The following is a 22,059-nucleotide window of genomic DNA, read 5'->3' as shown; positions in this document are numbered from 1 at the left end:
TAATGTTCCCAGCCGGCTGGTTAAACCGCCTTAACTAGAGCTCAAGAAGGAGACTGTAAAGTCCTTAGATACAAGAGCTATATTTTATTCATCTGTGAATAACACAGTAATGAGTTAAGAGCCTGCTTTGGATTCAGCCAGTTCTTGGCTTGAGTATTGATTCTACCACTTAATAACTGGGTAAACTTGGCCACTTAACCTTCCTACTCCTGTCTCATCATCTGTAAAATGGGAGTAATAATGCCTGACTCCGTTGACTTGTGGAAATTACATGGGACGCTTGTATGTCATGCTTTTGGTACAGTTCATAAGTCTTCGCTGAGTGCGTGGAAGAATAGTGGCTTCTACCCAACGAAGAGTGTGCGATCCCAGAACAAACTGTGCATCTCCAAGTTTAAAGGAGAATTCCTTTGCCAGAGGCTGCAAATGCCCTAAAGCTGGGATTGAATAGATAAGTGTTTACCTCAAGGAAATGGATTGGTTTTCATTTTATCTGCATTATTTGAATTTTTATAGAGATTAAAAATACATGAAATTAAAAATACTTTTTAAGGGGGGAAAAATGCTGGGCTGGCAGGGTTGCTGGCTTATTCGCTCAATCTTTTAGCTCTTTTTGGAAAGCAAGACCAACCAAGAGAAAACACTAATAATTACCCCCTCCGCAGCTCCCATTCCTGTATGGCCCCGGGGGTCTGATAACCCTTCAGAGTTGCACCAAATCTTTCTTCACCAGGCTTTAAACTAGCTTCCAGATATTCCACAGATCTTATATCTAAGTGTTTTGGGCGGTTTCCACCTTTCCCAGCCCCCAGGCAACGGTAGGCAGGGGAGAAACTGAGGCGGGGCTGCTGTAGCCTGCCGGGGCTGGAGCACGCCTGCCGCGGGGCTCCTCCAGCTCTCAGCCCCGGACGTGGCCGTTAGGGCGGTTCCTGCGCCCCTCGGGGCGCTCCGGCGGCTACCAAGGGGTGCCCGGGAGCCCGCGTAGACCAGGCCGCCCGGCCGAGGGGGCGGGCCCCGAGCCGCGGCCTCGCTTCCGCCCGCGCCGCGCCTCGCCCGCCGCCTCCCGGCCGCTCGCTCGGGGCGGCCTCGCAGGGCCCGGAGCCGTGCCCCCGCCGAGCACCGCCGGCATGCTGCAGAAGCGGGAGAAGGTGCTGCTCCTGAGGACCTTCCAGGGCCGGACGCTGCGGATCGTGCGAGAGCACTACCTGCGGCCCAGCGTGCCCTGCAACAGCCCGCTCTGCCCGCAGCCCGCCACCTGCCGCAACGGTCAGAGTCCCGGCCGGGCCGCAGCGCGGAGAGCCCCGGGCGGCGGGAGCGAGGGTGGCGGGGCCGTCCGTCCGCCGGGAGGCGCCGGGCCGCGGCAGGAGGCGGAGCGCGAGGCCGCCGGGTCTCCGCCCGCCCAGGCAGCAGCACTCGGGCCCGGCGGGCGGCGGGGCTGCGGGTGCGGAGCGAGAGGCCCGGCGGCCCCGGAGCCGCCCCGACGGCCGCGGCGCGCTGCTTCTGGGGCTCTCCACTTCCGGGCCCAGAGCCCGGCGGCCCGGCGATCGGCGCTTTCCGAGGGGCCCGTGGGCGCCGGAACCGGCCTCTTCTGCGCCCCCAGGATCGCGAGATCGTGAAATGGGCCGAGGGTGCTGAGCTGCGGGGCCCACGGCGCGAGGTGGGGCGCCATCCCGCGGCGCGGGCGCCCAGAGCTCCTGCTGCCGCTCATTTGACACTTTTTACTCCCCACAAATTTTCTGACCTGCCAGCCCAGATGCCTCAGACTTTCGGCCAGTGGAGAGTCCTCTGCACTAGGGTTTGCGAATTGTCTGGGCCCTCGTTGTACAGGAAGGTCACGGGAAAGCTGGATTTGGAGCTGCCGTGCGCTACACCTTCCCCCACTTGTTTTCTCAGCTGCAAGGGTGGCCGATTTAACGAGGGAGATTACTGGTTCTCTTCCCTCTGGTGGGAGGGGGGCGTGAGGGTCCTTCCCAGCGAGTATTTGGAATCCTCAGTTTATGGTTAAGGTGAACATTTCGTTTACACCTTGGCGAACCAGGTCCCTGAGATGCGGGCCGGGTGGAGAGCCTAACCACTGCCCTTGCTGGCACTGAGCATCTTTTCCAGTCGATTCCGGCTTTGTGGCCCCTGGAGGCTTCCGAGCATGTTCACAAGCTTGATTCAGAACCCGCTTGAAATTGCCAGGCATAAACAAGTGGTTTACTTGTATATTTGGAAGGACCCCACTTGAATGCCATTCGAGTATGTCCGTGAGTTAACATAAATAAATATTTAGGTTGTGCTGAGGATTTGCTGGTTTTTTAAAAATTAGTCATCTTCTGCACCCCTGGCAACGCCACACAGCACGCTGAGTCTCATCGCAGCTTCAGAAAAATGAAGATGCTGAATTTACCTGAACTTGGGGCCTCTACCAAAGTAGATTTGTCATGTCCTTCAAAAACTTTAGGGTGTAGTTAAGACTGGAAGTTATCTTGCAAACTGGAGCACCGTGACCTTGAAATAGTAATAAGCCAGGCTTGCAAACGTCTAATCGCTTACGTTTTGAATTATGTTTTCAGATGGGAAACTCTTGTCTAGTGATGTGACTCATTACATGATCCCAGATTGGAAAGTTGTTCAAGATTACCTCGAGATCCTTGAGTTTCCGGAGTTGAAGGGAATTATTTTCATGCAAACGGCTTGTCAAACTGTGCAGCATCAAAGGGGCCGGAGGTATCTATTTCACATTATTTATTTATTTATTTTTATATGGCGTATTTTTCTTTTCCCCTTTAGAAAATGTCCCTTTGTTGGAGGAATTCATTATTTTGTCTGAAGGGACTTTTTGAACTAATTTGGTATTCTCTTTGCTGGTGAGGAAGGCAGTAACGTTATTTTATATTTCGGCTTCAACACCTGGCCAGGAGCTCTGACTGTAGATCAATAAACTGCAGTGTCCCCAGCATATGGGTACTTAAGATTCTTGGCTTTTGGTTTACATTTAATTGCTCAATACAGTGTTTTTCAGAAGCCTACACTTTGGGGGGAAGGGGAAAGAGTACTGCTGTATTTTTAAATTTTAAACTGTTTGTGATACAAATTGCACTTAATGAAACCAGAAGTAACTTGGTTTATATTTACATTACTAGTAAAACTACCAACCATACTAATTGTATTTGCTAAACAAAGGATCTCTGATTGAAATCCGTCCACAAGGCTTGCCTTGTACCTAAATAAAGAAGAATTGTTTGTTCACCTTTTAAACAATTATCTGAAAAATGGTTTTGCTTCGTTTAACATTGGGAAAGGATTTATGATTTCCACGTGAAGACTGCTTAGAACCACCATATTAGAATTATGCATCCAACCTCTTAACACCCCTCGTTATTTAGAAAGCAGACACTGTGTGTTTATCCTTTTTTAAGTGTTGTGGCTTCTTCAGACGTTGATGGTAAAAGATAAAGTGTGTTTATTTGTATATGAAAATGATAGGTTGTCATTATATGCTCTGTTCAAAAAAAAGCGCATTGACTGGATTGCAGATTTTTCAGGTTGAATATTTTTAAATGAGCCTGAACTTGATTTTGTTCAGACACACAGATAGAGACGTTTATACACATCCAGGTTTGAACGCTGCTCCAGGTGTCGTATTTCAATTTCTGCTACTAAAATCAATTTGTGGCTATCATTCAGATTGCGCGCACTCTGCTGAGGCTTTTCAGCTTCTGTTTTCAAAAATATTTTTAATGTTAAGTGTTGTTTTAAAAACCAATTCCTGGGACACGCAAAAGCAAAGCATTGGAATTTAAATGTCTTTTCTCCTGGACATTTCAAAAGTCGTTAAATTGATGAAAAACTATTGTTTTTCCACCATGTCTCTAAATATACTAAATGTGAAAACAAAGGATGAGGAGTTGTGAAATAGGCCCATACGACAACATCTTGGTTTTCCCATTTGGTAAGCACATTTTGAGCTCATAGTTCCAGGCCTTATAGAGTACAAAAAGAAGTACGGTTGACTCTTGAACAACATGGGGATTAGAGGCATGGACCCCTACACAGGCAAAAATCCATATATATATATATATATATATATATATATATAATTTCTGATTCCCTCAAAACTTAATAGCCTACTGTGGACCAGAATCCTTACTGGTAACATAAATAGCCGATTAACGTATGTTTGGTATGTTATATTCTATATTGTATACGGTATTCTTTTTCTTTTTTTTTTTAATTTTTTTTAACGTTTATTTTTGAGACAGAGACAGAGCATGAACAGGGGAGGGGCAGAGAGAGAGGGAGACACAGAATCTGAAACGGGCTCCAGGCTCTGAGCTGTCAGCACAGAGCCCAACGCGGGGCTCGAACCCACAGACCGTGAGATCGTGACCTGAGCCGAAGTCGGACGCTTAACCGACTGAGCCACCCAGGCGCCCCTGTATACGGTATTCTTGCAAATGAAGTAAGCTAGAGAAAAGAAAACATTAAGAAAACTGTAAGGACGGGGTGCCTGGGTGGCTCAGGCAGTTAAGCCTCCAACTCTTGATGTCGGCTCAGGTCATGATCTCATGGTTCGTGAGTTCAAGCCCTGCATTGGGCTCTGCACTGACAGCATGGAGCCTGCTTGGGATTCTCTCTCTCCCCCCCCCACCCCGCCCCTGCCCCTCCCCTGCTCCTGCTTGCTCTCTTTCTCAAAATAAATACCTTTACAGTGCTGTATCATATTTACTGAAAAAATAAAACCTCACATAGAAGTGGACCCCCACAATTCAAACCCAGGTTGTTCAAAGGTCAACTGTATTAGTCCCTCTCTCAACAGACCTGTTGTCTTGTTGGGTTAGGTGCAAGAAGGTAATGGTGGCACACCTTAGACCCAGGCAGTATTATTTAATGTAGACTGTACAAAGTGCAGAGGTAAATACAGGGTGTGAGGGTTCAGCCTGAAAGCTCTCCGAAGGAAATAGGTTTGAGCTTGGTCCTAAAGCAAGGGTGCTGGACGTAACTGATGAAGAGAAAGAGGAGGCAGGACAAGGAATCAGCAGGTTTGGGTCTTGGTGCTTTGTGTCCCTGGTAAGCAACCAGCAGGTTGAAACCTCTAAAGGACCAAAATTACCTGAGCCCTAGAGAGTGTCATATATTGAAAGCTAACTTTATAATTGATCCCAACCGTTGACTATGGAAGAGCCAGGGAATTTGCTTTATTAATTTAGACTTCAAAAGCGTTAGGTAGAAGTAATTGGACTTTTTATTTTTTATATTAAAAAAAAGTTTTTTTTAACGTTTATTCATTTTTGAGACAGAGATAGAGCTTGAGTGGGGGAGGAGGAGCAGAGAGAGAGGGAGACACGGAATCCAAAGCAGGGTCCAGGCTTCGAGCTGTCAGCACAGAGCCCGACGTGGGGCTTGAACTCACAGACCACGATTTCATGACCTGAGCCGAAGTCGGACACTTAAACGACTGAGCCACCCAGGTGCCCTGTCCTTGGACTTTTTATATTTAATCGCAAGTGGCCTAGCAGAGGCTCTCTGGTGTTTTGCTTCATTTAATGTTGGAAAATGTTTTGTTCTGTTTTTCAGTTCTTCCTTGGAGATTTTTGAGATGCTAGTAAATAATTCATTCTATTTGATACACTTTTAGGAACATTATTGCTTAGAAAAGCTTTGTCAATTAAAAATACCTGGTTGGTCTAGTGTCTGGTGTAAGGATGCCTTGCTTTCTCTCCTTTGGGCCCCTTCCTGAATTCCTTCATTATAGCTTCAGAGTCTCAACAGTTTCTCAGTATATGACATAAGACTGGAATTACAGGGGTGCCTGGGTGGCTCAGTTGGTTTCAGCTCAGCTGGTGATCTCACAGTTCTGTGACTTCAAGCCCCACATCGGGCTCTGTGCTGTCAGCCCTGAACCTGCTTGGGATTCTCTCTCTCTCCTTCTCTCTCTGCCCCTACCTCCTGTGTACCCTCATGCATTCTCTCCCTGCCTCTCTCTTTCTCTCTCTCTCTCTCTCTCTCTCTCTCTCTCTCTCAAAAAATAAACTTAGGGGCGCCTGGGTGGTTCAGTCAGTTAAACGTTCAACTCTTGATTTCAGCTCAGGTCATGATCTCACAGTTTGTGAAATCAAGCCTCACATCGGGCTCTGTGCTTACAGAGTGGAACCTGCTTGTAATTCTCTCTCTCTCTCGACTCCTCCCCTGCTCACACACTCTCAACATAAATAAGTAATTAAACATTAAAAAAAATAAACTTAAAAAATTTTTAAATACTGAAATTATAGAATATTATAATTGGAAAAGATCTAAGAGGTCAAATGATCTAATTCACCATTCAATATAAGTATTACTCAACATGAGTAATGTTACTGAGTTTGTTTATAAAAGGCTTTTTATAGGCTTTTTTCTCATGGACACCCAGTGTTAATTTATTCGATTGCATTATTACTTAAACGTGTTTAAACATAAATCTAGATGTAAAGTCCTCACGCTTAAGTACTTGCTACAGCCCTAAACCCAAACCAGACCTTCATATTAAATAAACAAATTTACAAAATAAAAAGATTGCAAATGAACTTTAATTTAATGCAACAGATGACATTGTTTTACTGAGATGAAATCACCAGAGTTGAGTGTAACCATAAAAAGACATAGCGTCTTACCTGGTTCTTTAATGTGATCTTGTATTTTGATTTCAGTAATATCAATGCAGAAAATGGCCATTCTCAGAAGCATAATACATAAAGCATTATCAAAAAGTGTTGAGTTTTTGATTGTTGAGGATAATCACATGTTCTACCATCCAGCAATCCTCAAATGCTTATTCAGTGATGGATTTCTCTTTTTTTTTTTAAGCTTATTTATTTATTTTGAGAGAGAGAGAGAGAGAGAGAGGGAGTGTGTGTGTGTGTGTGTGTGTGCACGCGCGCGTGCATGCGTGCACGCAGGAGGGGCAGAGAGAGAGGGAGGGGGAGAGAGAATCCCAACCTGGCTAGGCACCATGAGCCCGGAGCCCGCCGTGGGGCTCGAACCCACGAACCATGAGATCATGACCCGAGCCAAAATCAAGAGTTGGTTGTTCAACGGACCGAACCACCCAGGCGTCCCAGTGAGGGATCATTTGATGACTCTGTGAGGCTGTCTTGTCCACAGCATTCATCCATCCGTTTATTCAACAAATACTGAGAGACCGTGTGTGCCAGAAACTTGTGCTAGCGCTGAGGATGCAGTGATGAACAAAAGCAGACACAGCCTTGAGGGGGAGACAGGTGCTACTCAGATAATCATGCAGATGGGGGACTACAGCTGTGACAGATGCCCTGAGAGACAGGTGCGTGGTTCCAGGAGAGCCTAAGTTAGGGAGGAGAGGAAAGGCTCCTGAGGGAGATGCCTACCCTGGGCTCTAGGGGATGGGTAGGAGTAAACCAGAGAGAGAAAGGAGAAAAGCTTTCCAGGTGAGGGGGCTGCTGTGCAGGGTGTGGGGAGGGGGGGTTTGGCCCACTCAAGGAACCGAAAAAGGCCCCGGCTTGGATGAGTCTCCGGATGTTGGTGAAGGGTTGTAAGCAGGGTGGGACGATATATATGATCAGATTCCTACTTTGAAAAAGTGACTGGGGGCGCCTGGGTGTCTCAGCATCCGACTCTTGATTTTGGCTCAGGTCACTAGCTTCATGGGTTTGGGCCCCACTTGGGGGGCCTGCTCTGACAGCAGGGATTCCCTCCCTCTCACCCTCTGTCTCTGCCCCCGACCTGCTCATGGGCGCTCTCTCTCTCTCTCTCTCTCTCTCTCTGTGTGTGTGTCTCTCTCTCAAAGATAATTTTTTTTTAAACTTAAAAAAAGGGAAAGAGGGACGCCTGGGTAGCTCAGTCGGTTAAGCAGCCGACTTCGGCTCAGGTCATGATCTCACAGTCTGTGGGTTCGAGCCCCGCGTCGGCTCTGTGCTGACAGCTCAGAGCCTGGAGCTTGTTTCAGATTCTGTGTCTCCCTCTCTCTGACCCTCCCCCGTTCATGCTCTGTCTCTCTCTGTCTCAAAAATAAATAAACGCTAAAAAAAAAAAGGGAAAGAAACGATGACTGGGCCAGTGGAGAAGCTATTACTTTAGTTCACATGAGAGGTGTTGGTAGCTTAGAGATGGACAGAAATAGAAATATCCAACAGCATCTTAGTAGGTAAAAGTCTGTAGAAGTCTCTAAGTATGTAACCAAGAGAACCGAAACTCTATCCACACAAAATTTGTGCACAAATGTTCATAGCAACTGTGTTCATGACAGCCCCCAAAGTGGAAACAGCTCAAATGTCCATCAACTGATAATGGTTACACAAAGCATGGTTTATCCATATGAGGGCATACTGTTCAGCCATAAAAGGAATGAAGAACCAACACAGGCTACAAGCATCGATGAACCTTGAAAATATTGTACTAAGTAAAAGAAGCCAGCCACATGAAAGGTCATTTTTCTATGATTCCATTTATGTGAAATGCCTGGAATCGGTAAATCCAAGAGACAGAAAATAGACTAGTGGTTGCCAGGGGCAGGGGGATGGGGAATGATTGCTTAATGGCTCTCAGTTTCTTTTTGGGGCGATAAAATGTCTGGACCTCGTGGTGATGGTTGCCTAACTCTGTGACTGTACTAAATTGAATTGTATGTTTTAAAAGGGTTAATTTTAGGGGCGCCTGGGTGGCTGTGTCGGTTGAGCGTCTGACGTCGGCTCAGGTCGTGATCTCACAGCTCGTGGGTTCGAGCCCCGCATCGGGCTCTGTGCTGGCAGCTCGGAGCCTGGAGCCTGCTTCGGATTCTGTGTCTCCCTCTCTCTCTGCCCCTAACCCACTTGCATTCTGTCTCTGTCTCTCTCAAAAATAAATAAACATTAAAAAAAAAAAAAAAGAAAAGGGTTAATTTTATGGTATATGAATTGTATCTCAGGAAAGCTGAAGAAAACCTACAAAACTTAGTGGAGTTGGATATGTGAGGTCAGAGAGAAGATGGTGTTAAGGCCGACACCGAGTTTCTGGTTTACATAACTAGATAGAAAGAGGGAGTGCTGGGGGAGGTCCAAAGGGGTGTGACTGGGGCTCATTCCTTTGAGGTTGTCTTTGAGGCTTCCAAATGGCAGTGCGGTTTAGAGGACATCAGATGGTCCAAAATATACTCCGTTGAAAATGTTTTAATACTACCACCTAGGGGCATCTGACTGGCTCAGTCCGTGGAACATGTGACTCTTGATCTCGGGGTTGTGAGTTCAAGCCCCACACTGGGCATAGAGCTTACTTGTAAAAACTCTGGGGCACCTGGCTGACTCAATCAGAAGAGCATTGATCTCTCTCTCTCTCTCTCTCTCTCTCTCTCTCTCTCTCTCTCTCGATCTTGGGGTTGTGAGTTTGAGCCCCACGTTGGGTGTAGAGTTTACTTAAATAAATAAAACTTAAAAAACTCAAGGACCTCTGAAAGTAAGCCTCTGAGACCCTAGCAGGATTCTGCAAAAACTGCTTGAAGAAACACAACATTGTACATCCCTGGACTGGTTGTGGGACGCCCACTCCTAACCCCCAGAGAATATAGTCTGGGGGAGGGGATGTTGCATCTGTACAAAAATCCATCTTAAGAAGGCAAGTGTAGCCATATCCCTAAGAAATTGTTTGAGATGTTTAAATAATAGAGATTTGGGGGAATGTTTAAGCCAGTCTAGGGAAACTAGGGGTCTTCTGTGAGACTGGAATTTTTGAAACTTCAGATCATTTTACTGTACGTGACTCTCTGAAACTGCTGTTCTCCTGTCATTCAGGCTAAACTTGTTCAAGGCGCTGTGATCTGCTGGCTCCGTGCAGGGTCCTCATATATCTAATCCCATCGTATGCACCACCAGCCCTGACTAGCAAAAAAATATGACTATATTGTGTGTATGCACTATTAAATTACAACCATAAGCCCACATGCCTATAAGAAAACTTGACTGTCACACTCAGAGTGATTCACTATTTCCTGCTTTCCCCATTAATATTCTTGGGCCATTTGTTCATTTGTCTTACCCTGCTGATAGGTAGCTGACAAATGGAAGCGTGCCCTACAAGTCTAAGGAAAATATATGGGAGTGAAACTTTACATTGAGAAAATTCTTTTTTGCGAAGTTACATATTCTGCTAAACATGGGGAAGGATTGTCATTCCTCTAATTTGTTGGTAAACGACCTGGGTCTGGTTTGTGGGACACCAGTTTTTGAGGAGGACAGGGTTGGAGAATCCCCGGGCCTAAGTGCACGTGTCAGGGGCGCCTGGGTGGCTCAGTCAGTTAAGCGTCCAACTCTTGATCTCCGCCCGGGTCACGATCTCACGGTTCGTGAGTTCAAGACCCAAGACCCATGTCGGGGGTGCTGTCAGCACAGAGTCTGCTTGGGATTCTCTCTCTCTCTCTCTCTCTCTCTCTCTCTATTTCTATCCCCCCTCCCTCTTTCCCTCTCTCCCTCTCCCTGCCCCTCCCCTGCACATGTACTCTCTTTCTCAAAATAAATAAACAATAAAAAAAAAAAAAAATATATATATATATATATATATGTATAAAGTGTGATAGCAAATCAGGGAATGTGTGCAGAGCCTAGCAAAACTGTAACTGAGTTCTGAAAATGTCAGGGTTTGTTCTGACACACTGTTGTTTTGTATTTGGACCACTGTTGTCACAAAGAGATGTGAGTTCATTTATGCATTTGGAAAACATTTCTTGGGCATGTGAACCACTGTCTGCTATCCTGAACTTTCTGTCTCCTCTCTCCTCCCTTGGCCCTTTGTCTGGCTAACTCTCACTCACCTTTCTCATCTCAGATGTCATCTCCCCCGTCCCTCCCATGTTCTTGTCACACTCTGCACCTCTCCCCGTCATGGCACTTCTCCCACTGAAATGGGTGGTTCCGATTTTTGTTTTTATTTTGTTTTTCCAGTTAGCCTAGCTGTTTTTTTAAAATTGTGGTAGATGTATTTGGCATAAGATTTACCATTTTAAACACTTTTTTAAAGTTTATTTATTTTGAGAGAGAGAAAATTCCAAGCATCTCCGCATTGTCAGCGTGCAGCCCAGTGTGGGACTTGAACCCACAAACTTTGAGATCATGACCTGAGCCACAGTCAGGAGTCAGATGTTTAGCCAACTGAGCCATCCAGTCTCCCACCGCTTTTCAGTGTATAGGTCAGTGGCCTTGAATACATTCACATTTCGTGCAGCTATCACCACCGTCCTCTCCAGAACTTTTTCCATCTCCCTAAACTGAAACTCTACACCCATTAAATACTAACTCCCTACCTCCCTCTCCCCCTAGCCCCCTGGCAACAACCATTCTACGTCCTGCATCTATAAACGAGACTAAGTACCTTACCTCATATAAGTGGAATCTTACAGTGTCCGTCCTTTTGCGACCGGCTTATTTCGCTTAGCATCACGTCTTCACGGTTCATCCATGTTGTAGCCTGCGTCAGAACTTCCTTTCTTAAGACTGAAAAATATTCCCGTGCGTGTAACATGCCGCATTTTGTTTATGCATCCGTCTGTCGTTGGACCCTTGGGTTGCTTCCTTGGTTCCTTTTGGCTATCGTGAATGATACTGCCACGAACATTGATACAGGAATGTGTCCTTGACACCCTGTCTTCAGTCCTTTGGGGCATACACCCAGCAGTGCAGTTGCTGGGTCATAGGGTAGTTCTTGGTTTAATTTTCTCGAGGAATGGTAATTTTGCCATGGCCACCGCAGGCAAAGGACAGAAAGGAGATGCTTAGATGGTGTCCCCTGAGGGCGCTCAGTGGCGCAAAAGGGAAGGAATGCAGCCAATATTTGCTAAATGAAGGACCTTCAATATAGAAGGTAATTGGTAAACGAAAAAGTGCACTAAGTCCAGGTGCTTTATTAGGGGTAGATAAAGGGCGCCAATACTGTGGACGATAAGATCAGGAAAAATAGGCAGTATTTTTTCAGTGTCGTCTCTGAAATAATAAATTACAGTTGTTTATGAAGTCTCCTCTAAAATCCTTAATTGCGTAAGAAATAAGCGCTCCTTTAGAAGAATTCGTGCGTTACAGAAATGGGTCCAGCAGAAAGTAAAAAGTTTTCACCTTCCTACTGTGCAGGGACGGGCACTGGGAACAGGGTGGTGTAGACTCCTCTGTGCATATCCTAAGAGGTTTTAAAAATGACTTCAAATATATCTTTGTGAAGGTGGGAAGACTACCAGGTAGTGACGTTCCAGGCATTTCTGAGATGGGGTGGGGGGCAGCTTTTCTTTGCGCAAGTGGGATCCTGTCAAGGACAGCTGCCATTCACAGCGACGACACCGAATCCTTTTGTTGATTATGAAATTGTGTAAGTGCTATTACTTGATGATTCTTTTTAAAATAGCTCAAAATTAGAATTACTAAGAAAATAAAATCACTGTGTCTTGTTTTCTAATTAAGTGTTAAGACGATACAGATATTGGTGATTAGCATTTACTTAAAGAAGAGAAGTTGGAGAGTTCTGCCTTTGCTTAAATATAAAGACTCATTTAAAAAAAAATTTAATGTTCATTATTTATTTTTGAGAGAAGGAGAGAGACAGAGTGTGAGTGGGGGGGAGGGGCAGAGAGAGAGGGAGACACAGAATCCGAAGCAGGCTCCAGGCTCTGAGCTGTCAGCACAGAGCCTGACATCGGGCCCGAACCCACGAACCACGAAATCATGACCTGAGCCGAAGTCGGATGCTTAACCGACTGAGCCACCCAGGCGCCCAAAGACTCATTTTTTTAAAAAAACATGGCAGCGGGCTGCGGGTAGGAATGGGAAAGCATAAATTTTATTATGTTAAAACACATCTTGGGGCGCCTGGGTGGCTCAGTCGGTTAAGCGTCCGACTTCGTCTTCAGGTTATGATCTCGTACCTCGTGAATATGAGCCCCATGTTGGGCCCCATGCTGACAGCTCAGAACCTGGAGCCTGCTATGGATTCTGTGTCTCCCTCTCTGTCTGCACCTCCCCCACTTGCACTCTGTCCCTCCCGAAAATAAACAAACATTTAACAAAGAACACATGTTAAATGCCAATCATCTCCCTTGGGTGATTTATATGTTAATTTAACATCTAGTTTAATATCAGTCCATTTTTTTTTTTTTAATTTTTTTTTCAACGTTTTTTTTATTTATTTTTGGGACAGAGAGAGACAGAGCATGAATGGGGGAGGGGCAGAGAGAGAGGGAGACACAGAATTGGAAACAGGCTCCAGGCTCCGAGCCATCAGCCCAGAGCCTGACGCGGGGCTCGAACTCACGGACCGCGAGATCGTGACCTGGCTGAAGTCGGACGCTTAACCGACTGCGCCACCCAGGTGCCCCAATATCAGTCCATTTTTAAGTAAACAATTGGCTTCCTTTAAGATAACTGTGAACATTTTCTGTATTTCATATCACCTCGACTATTGAAAAGCACCTTCTGAAAAAGAAGAGAAAAACATCATCTTAGATCCTGACCCATATGAGGTGCAGATTTGACGAGAGACTTTGGCTAGCACTATCGGAAGGATCTCCGTTTGGAAGAAACCTGAAAACTTTGTTAGTTGTCTGACAGATGGCAGCTAGCCGTCATTCGTGTAAATGAGGTGGCTGCGTAAATAAAATTCACAGATAAATCCCCAGACTTCTTCCCGTTACCTGAACTTTTCTGGGGCTGCCAGCACAAAGTAAAATGTACCAGTGCCTACTGCCGTTTCTAGAACAAAGCGAGGTACCAGAGTAAAGTGCCAAACTCTGCTTTGCCTGCTCTCCTCCGCGAGCCTCTGAAGAGGGGGCTGTGCGGGGCAGGGTCTTGTAATCACTGAATAAATGGCCACACGTCTAGAAGGGGAAAGGGCAGAGTGATTGATCCACAGGCTAATTAATGTGATCGAGCACATTCCGGCAGGCAAAATTGAGAAACAACAGCCCCATAGTACTACCCACGCCGAGGCCAATAGACATAAACGTCTCTTGGGTTTGAAATAATCAATCTTTTGTCCTGAAATGCCTCATCTTCTTTGATCCTTAGCAAGAGCTGGCAGTCGATGAGTACCTGCTGTGTCAGATTTCTCTTTCTCTTCTATGTCCCAGACAGTATAACAAATTGCGAAACCTCCTGAGGGATGCCCGTCATGATTGCATTCTCTTTGCTAACGAATTCCAACAGTTCTGCTACCTCCCTCGGGAGAGAGGAGAATCCATGGAAAAGTGGCAGACCAGGTATGGCACCCCCCAATGGCTGTGAATGGTCAGGACTGTCTTTAATTTCTTTATCTGGGAGTTGACCTAAATAGCGTGCTAGAATAAACCAGTAGTTATTCTGGAACTGTGATTAATACTGAAATGCTTAACTTGCCACTGTTGTAGATATGTCGTTCGAATACATACATATTTTAGAAATTGTCATTAGGGAGCTGTAGATACTCAGAGTGTGTTTGCCCCAGATCTCAGCAGCTGGTAGGAACCTTCCAGGGATCCAGAAGTCATAACTTGAATGTGGGGGTGTGGAGGGGGGAGGGATCTACTTTTAAGCTAAGATTATCCAATTTTCCCGGTAGAAGTTGCTCTCCTATCCCAACCGGTCTTATTAAACTGGAACTGGTAGGTTAACTCTGGTCAGGCTGTTTTAGCCGTTTAGATCCACCTAAAAGCAGAGCCTAAAGCAAGGGGTTGGGTGTGGGTGGTTGATGCGGGAGGCAGTTCCCTGAAACAGCAGTGAGGAAGTGCGGGGAGTGAGACAGAAGGGAAGGAGGGAGAGCAGTTAAGGATGCGTTACTGCTGTGGGAAACTGAGGCTCAGTCCTACTGGGAGCCTCTGAGAAGCCGCATAGTATTTGCCTCAGAAGTCATCTAGAAGAGTGGAGGCCAGGGTGTCAGGGTGTCGTGTAAAGGAGACTTCCGCCTTTAGCTGAGGGTCATTCTGCAGGGGTGTTAACTCCGCCCAGTGGGTCTGGGTGGGGGGGGGCGGCGGAACTGCCGCCCACCTGCAGCTGAGTCAGAGGTGGGCCTTTTGCACAGGCGCTGGGCACCCACAGCCCCTGCTCTGCTCTTCTGCAGAGGGCCGAGGACCTTATTTGTCTTATCCATACAAAACATTTCAATCGTCTTTTTCCTTGTAATTCTTTATCTGTGTAGCCACTAAATATTTAAATTCTCTAAAGTAAAATAAACACTGATACATACTGAGTCCTTAATTATAGTCCTAAGTTCCCACAGGGCTCAGTACCAGAAAGGAAAGCCAGTCTTTCTCTAGAGCAGGTCACATGTGAGCAGTTAGAAGGATCTTACTTACTAACCACACAGGCTTGCACATAGGAGAGACTCAGTATATGTCCGCTGAATTTTTTTTTTTTTTTTAATCTAAAACTAAAGGAACCTTAGGTAGCATTGTGATTTCCAGAAAGGGAAACAGATGCCTACGAAACCAACTGTCCCAAGTTTACACACTTCATTGAAAACACAGTCCAGCCCTGAACACACGTCTCCAGCCCCAGGCTGTGTTTTCCAATTCCGATTCTTTTCAGGAAGATTTCCAGACATTTTGTGTTGACTCCATCGCAGACCTTATTGGATTGTGACCTTGAGCTGGACGCAGCCTAGTTTTTCTCTTAGCCAGACTTGTCTCTCCAGCTTTGAAACCTCACATAGCCTCACTTGTCATCCGTGTGGTGCTATGGTAATGGCTTTCCAGCCAAAAGGTGTTAAAAGACGGCAGAGCCTTGTGGTTTCTAGGCCATATCAAGAAATGAAAGAGGTTGCCGTGGTGGTTGGATGTCTTAGGGAAGAAGAGGCTTGTCGGGTGCTCTCTGATTCGTGTTTTATCCCCCAGACTGCCCAACCCAGGGCATATTTATGACCAGTGTTCGGGAAATAACTTGTTGAATGAATGGGTGGTCGTCCTCATAAACCGAAGGATAGCAGATCAAAAGGCCGGTGTGAAGCTTTGGACCGTAGCTTGTGTTTGTCTGCCTTGGGAGGGCTCATGTGCCCTTGCTTTTCTAGGAGCATATACAATGCAGCCGTTTGGTATTATCACCACTGCCAGGATAGGATGCCAATCGTTATGGTGACAGAAGACGAAGAGGCTATTCAGCAGTATGGAAGCGAAACCGAAGGAGTGTTTGTGATTTCTTTCAAGGTACCTGCATCTGGTGTGTCCGTAAGTGTGTCTGTGCGTGTTCATTTCTTCAGTGGCGCCCACAATGCTCTCGATCCAGAAGAGGGATGCTCCAGCTCCAGCTCTCCAGAAGAGAGAGCCTCCAATGCTCTCGAGGCAGAAGAGGGAAAACAAAGAGTGAAGGAAGACTCCAGCCAACGAGTTCCATGTCTGTGTCTCACCCCAACCATGGAATCTTGGCTTTAGCAAATTTGGGCAACCCCCCTGTGACTGTAAGACCCGTAGCATCTGAGAGTTCAGCCCAGGAAGCCCCTGTTGACAGTAAACCCATTGCACAGTTACAGCAATAACAATAGTGGTGATGATGATGGCAAGAATAGGTTGGATGTTATAAAATTGCCAATACTATTATTTTTTTTTTAAATGTTTATTTATTTCTGAGAGAGAGAGTGAGACAAAGCGTGAGTGGGGGAGGGCCAGAGAGAGGGAGACACAGAATCGGAAGCAGGCTCCAGGCTTCGAGCTGTCAGCACAGAGCCTGACGCGGGGCTCGAACTCACGGACCGCGAGATTATGACCTGAGCCGAAGTCGGACGCCCAACCGACTGAGCCACCCAGGCGCCCCATATTATTTTTGACCTCCAAAATGGCACTTTTATATGGTCCCACCTAATAGTAATAGCCATCATTTATCTATGTCAGGCAGTATTCTAAGTGGATTGTTTCATTGAATTCTTACCCCATGAGGTAGGTGCCATTGTCCATGTTTTGTGGGTGAGGAAACTAAAGCCCAGAGAGACTAAGTAACTCACCCAAGGTCACACAGGTAGAAAGTGGAGGAACCGCCGGCACTCTGACTCCAAAGCTCTTAACCACCTTGCTCGGCTGCCCCCCACATTGTTTTTCTGCGTGCACACACGACACGGTTTTAATCTTTTTTCGTTTTTAAGTTTACTTATTTATTTTGAGAGAGAGAGTACAAGTCAGGGAGGGCCAGAGAGAGACAGCAAGAGAGAGAATCCCGAGCAGGCTCCATGCTGTCAGCACAGAGCCCGTTACAGGGCTCGAACCCACGAACCGCGAGATCGTGACCTGAGCCAAAACCGAGAGTCAGACACTTAACCGACTGAGCCACCCAGGCGCCCCTACGCACACCGCGCAGTTTTAAGGGCCAGTCTTGTTTTGGCACTGTGCCTCCCTCTTCCCCACTTGTGAATGTACGTGGGGGTTAGCAGGGATACAGGAAGGGGCGAGATGCAGTATCATTTATGTGAAGGCCGTCCCATCGGCTGAGTGTACAGATCACAGGTGGGAGCAGCGTTATTGGTGGCCGTTTTGGGGGGCTGTGTTGGCAACCCGGTTCTCCTATTTCTGGGGTACCCCTTGGGGAAAGTGGGATGGCTGTTGATCTCTCAACAGATTACTGGGCTCTTCTGTCTGCCCAGCTGGCCAATCAAGTGCCAGTGGTTCATGCCGGGTTTTGATTCAGAACCTCAAATGAGGCCCTCCGTTGCCCCTGTCAGTTGACGGAAAGTCAAGTTGGACTGCGAATCGTAGATTCTATAAGAGTTCCCAGGTGCACGTATTGCTAAAGATTTGCCAATAGAATTTTCTTGGCCCTGCTCTAAAAAAGTGTGCCGGCGTGCCAGAGAGTTCCGGGGGCGCTGGATATTAATGGCGGTGTCACTTGTTTTTTCTGTTGCAATACATCATGTCTTGTTCTCGCAGAGGACAGTTGCCTAAAATTACATTTTTCTGCTTTTTGTTCAAATTACTTTTCTTCACAGTCCGGTACTGTGGTACCGTTCATTGTGTATAGTGTCTCCTAAGCAAACTGTGTGACCGAGGGCTTCATAGAGGCGAATGATAGATAGCGGGGAAAAAGAGATACTGCGAAGTTCAGACGAGAAGGCCAGAAGTTTCTGTGGGGACATGAAGTTAGCTGGGAAGAGCGAAGACAGTATATCCTCATGAAGAGGCAGTTCATAGTGGCAGGAACTGGGTGGTGAGAAGCGATAAGTGACCATAGAATTGGGGTACTGACGTTAGCACAGACAGAACTTCTCGAAGGACTGGGGAAAGAAAGGAGGTGATTCAAACAGGACCCTGAGGTCCATGGGAGAAATATTAGCCTTGACAATAAATATAATGTATTTTCTTTTTTTTTTTTTTTGATTTTTAAATGTTTATTTTTGAGAGAGACAGAGACAGAGCACGAGTGGGGGAGGGGCAGAGAGCGAGAAAGAGAGAGAGGGAGACAGACAGACTCTGAAGCAGGCTCCAGGCTCTGAGCCGTCAGCCCAGAGCCCAGTGTGGGGCTTGAACTCAGGAACCGTGAGGTATGACCTGAGGCAAAGTCAGACACTCACCCGACTGAGCCACCCAGGCGCCCCTGCATTTTCTTTTTTATGCGAGAAAAGCGAATGTGCTAGACTCTACCTTAGACTTGAAGTTGAGTTAAAAACATGTAGATTTGGTTTTATTTAGTGAGAGCCAACCATTCGAGGGAGTGTGAAGACGTAGCACAGCCAGCATCAACACACCGTCCTCTTGCGGGTGGTGTCCTCTCTGATAGACTTACACCAAGAGGTGTGGTAACACTCAGTCTACATGGGGGGGAGGGACCCTGACCACTTGTGTCAAAGTGAAGTCTCGTACCGAGTCATCACACTAATAGCGATGTCTCTGTGAAGCGTTACAGCATCTCCGGATGGTCACCAAGGAAGACTCCATCGTCTGGGAGCTCATGACGGGGAAGCCCCAGAAGAATAGAAACGTCTCGGCTTTGCCCCCTCTGCTCACTTGGTGTAGCCAGTGGGTTGGGGGAAAAGGGGACGTTTCCATATGCGCTTTACGCCTTGCCATTTTTACCTGCTTGTTTAAGTTTCTTGTAAGTTTCAAATGTTTCAGAATGGGAAAAAGAAAAAAGAAGACAAGAATGCACACATGAGAGTTTTTTTCTCTGCATTTACTGCAGGCCATTGTCTGTGGCAATGAGATACGTGTAAAGATAGGCAGAAGGCCTCGCGCGCGCGCGTGTGTTTGCGTGTGTGTGTGTGTGTGTGTGTGTGTGTGTGTGTGTACACGCGCACAGAGAGAGGAGGAGATTCGAAAGTGCAAAGCAAGCATTCCGTGGTAGGAAGGGCCTCCCTAGGGTTCGTTTGGCGAGGCTTCAGGGATTAGTGAGATGGTAGAAAACTAGCCCGTAAGGTGAGACTCGGGAAGGTAATGTTCATTCACCACCTCTTCAAAACCACACGCCAGCGGTTCCCGCCCGGGACTGCTTGTAATACTGCCGGAAGGGAGAACCGTTACCTTCTGACCACATTTCTCTTTTGCCTTTATTGAACGCAGAATTACCTGGACAATTTCTGGCCTGATTTAAAGGCCGCCCGCGAGCTTTGTGACTCCATCCTTCAGTCTCGACGGGAAAGAGAGAATGAGAGTCAGGAGAGCCACGGGAAGGAGTACACAGAACATCTTCCCCTGGAAGTGTTGGAAGCCGGCATTAAATCCGGACGCTACATCCAGGTGAGGGTGGTCATGCGACGTCGGCGTCGGGACGGGCCAGTCTGTTTTCTTCTCACCTTTACTGGCCTGCCACAGGCCTTTAATTTCAAAGGCTATAAATAAAATGGGCATGAGTAAGCCAGGGCTGTCATTGTTGAAGATGGTTTCGGAGTCGTTCTTCCTGGGGACACCTTGCCGTCTGGTTTGGTGCTACTCTGTAATCTTCTTAATTGGGTTACGTATTGAGCATCACACAAGTAGCCTTATAAGTGCCTCCAGTCTCTGGGAAAGAGCATATATTTTGCAATCAAGGTCTGGAAATTGGGCAAAATGGTGAAATTCGTGAAATTTGGCTTCTTCGCCCCTTTGCAATATTCCTGCCTCTTTCAAGGGCCCTTTTGTGGTCCCCCAGGACCCAGACCCCAGAAGCTGTTAAGCTGTCTTGAGAAGGAATCAGATAAAATTATTATTCAGATTTCAACAGTTTTACGTGTGTGTGTGTGTGTGTGTGTGTGTGTGTGTGTGTGTGTGTATGTGGTGTTATGACATTGGTAAGTTTGTGTATCTGCCACCACTATCAAGATACAAAATTGTTCCGTCATGAATTTTACATTTTTAACAAGCAGCTCAGGTTTTATGCAGGCCGAAGTTTGAGAATGCCATGCTGAAGTCCCGCCCTAAAGTTGTGGGTTTCTTTTTTTTTTTTTCCCTTTTGAGAGAGTGTGTGTGCTTGAGCAGGGAAGAGGTGGGGGGTGGGGGGCTGTGGAGAGAGAGAAAGGAGAGAGAGAGAGAGGGAGAGAGAGAATATGAATCCCAAGCAGGCTCCGCACTGTCAGCATGGAGCCCAGTGTGCAGGCTTGAACTCACAAAACGTGAGACCATGACCTGAGCCGAAGCCGAGAGTCGGACACTTAACTAACTGACTGAACCACCCCATATTTTGGGGATATTTTCATATACTTTTTGAAAACTGTACCTAACGGGGTAAAGCGAGCAGAAAAGAAATTTTTCAGTTGATTTTTATTGTGATTTTAGGGAATCCTGAATGTCAACAAACACAGGGCCCAGATAGAAGCTTTCGTTCGACTTCAAGGAGCCAGCTGCAAAGATTCAGGTTCGGTACACGCCTTACATAAACTTCCGCACTCTGCCTCTATTCCGATATTGCGCAATGAAGAAAGTGAGGTTGAAACTGTCGTACCCTACCTGCCATGTTAGATATTCCTGCTCGGGGTGTGTTTTACCTGTCCTCTCGTGTTTTATCTATAGTTTGTGATTTTATTGTAGTCGGTTTTAAAAAATGAGAATAGCTGAGTTTTACTGAGTGCTCAGTCTACATCAGGTACTGTTCTAAGCACTTAACGGAGACACCTGTTACTGGCGAGGATCCCCAAAGCTGCAAGTGAGGAAACTGTAATACAGAGAAGCAAAGTAACTTGCTTTGATGGGGCTGAATCTGCTGCTGAGGCAGTTTGACTGGGATGTTAAGACACTGTCCTGTGCTGCCTTATTGGAATCGTTTTATTTTGTTTTTAAAATTATTTATCTTGAGAGAAACAGAATGAGCGGGGGAGGGGCAGAGAGAAAGGGAGAGGGAATTTCAAGCAAGCTCTGCACGGTCAGCGCAGAGCCCGACGTGGGGCTTGAACTCACGAACTGTGACATCATGGCCTGAGCTGAAGTTAAGAGTCGGATGCTCAACCGACTGAGCCACCCAGGCGCCCCTGGAGTAATTTTTTAAAAGTGACGAAAATGAAGAAGGCGTGTAAATACGTTGTATCGTAACAGAGTATAGTTCCTAGGTCTTCAGGGACAGGGTAGAAAGCACCCCAGTAGTCAAGGGAGCGGGGCTGGGTTGAAGGAGAATGAGAAGCGGTGCCTTTCTCTGGCTTATGCTCGAGAGGTTGACAGTAGCCATGGTTCCTCGGCCGCCTGACCCCTCCCTGGCTGCGTGGCCCCTGTGGCTGTGTGACAGAGTTCCAGACCAGGCTTATGTAGTCTCATGCAGGGCACCGTCACCGACCTGAAAAGATGGTCAGACCTTAGAAAAGCATGTGACATAAAATGGCACAGTGGCAGTGTTTCTTCATTCCTAACTTGTGGAACAAGGTTTGACTGCACCTTTGAGAGGAGAAAGCTTGGATTTGCAGGAACGCTTCCTTGTTTGGAAGGCGTCATGGGTGTGGCCTCCCCTGTGGCTTCATGGGGTTTCTGTGTCCCCGCCCAATCACAGGTTTGGCCAGTGACATCCTAATCCACGGCATGAAGGCTCGAAACCGCTCAATTCATGGAGACGTGGTAGTCGTAGAACTGCTCCCTAAAAATGAATGGAAAGGAAGAACCACGGCCCTGTGTGAGAATGACAGTGATGACAAGGCCTCGGGAGACCCCCCGAGCGAGCCCATGCCCACAGGTGAGCCCACTGGCTGGTCTCCCAGTTATCCATTCTTTCT

At 46.8% G+C, this 22,059-nt stretch overlaps 1 protein-coding gene across 5 annotated transcripts in view; it reads left to right on the top strand.

Moving 5' to 3' along the window:
* Nucleotides 1-1,048: 1,048 nt before the first annotated feature.
* DIS3L (DIS3 like exosome 3'-5' exoribonuclease) overlaps nucleotides 1,049-22,059 on the top strand; it is a 34,352-nt gene continuing 13,341 nt past the window's right edge. For 2 of the 5 annotated variants that reach the window (XM_042941661.1, XM_042941660.1), the window contains exons 1-7: nucleotides 1,049-1,266; nucleotides 2,559-2,712; nucleotides 14,072-14,200; nucleotides 15,982-16,117; nucleotides 19,451-19,627; nucleotides 20,642-20,720; nucleotides 21,840-22,019. In XM_042941661.1, the coding sequence (XP_042797595.1) occupies nucleotides 1,128-1,266; nucleotides 2,559-2,712; nucleotides 14,072-14,200; nucleotides 15,982-16,117; nucleotides 19,451-19,627; nucleotides 20,642-20,720; nucleotides 21,840-22,019 (994 nt within the window). In that variant the 5' untranslated portion in view covers nucleotides 1,049-1,127. Of the gene's footprint in view, nucleotides 1,267-1,578; nucleotides 1,658-1,757; nucleotides 1,796-2,558; nucleotides 2,713-14,071; nucleotides 14,201-15,981; nucleotides 16,118-19,450; nucleotides 19,628-20,641; nucleotides 20,721-21,839; nucleotides 22,020-22,059 lie in introns of those variants that run through there. The other 3 variants (XM_042941662.1, XM_042941663.1, XM_042941664.1) reach the window with 3 other exon arrangements.

The sequence above is a fragment of the Panthera leo genome, chromosome B3 (assembly GCF_018350215.1).
Source record: "Panthera leo isolate Ple1 chromosome B3, P.leo_Ple1_pat1.1, whole genome shotgun sequence".
In the NCBI taxonomy this organism is placed as follows: domain Eukaryota; kingdom Metazoa; phylum Chordata; class Mammalia; order Carnivora; family Felidae; genus Panthera; species Panthera leo.
The sequence above is the reverse complement of the archived record's forward strand: the minus strand, read 5'-3'. Positions and strand labels throughout refer to the sequence as shown.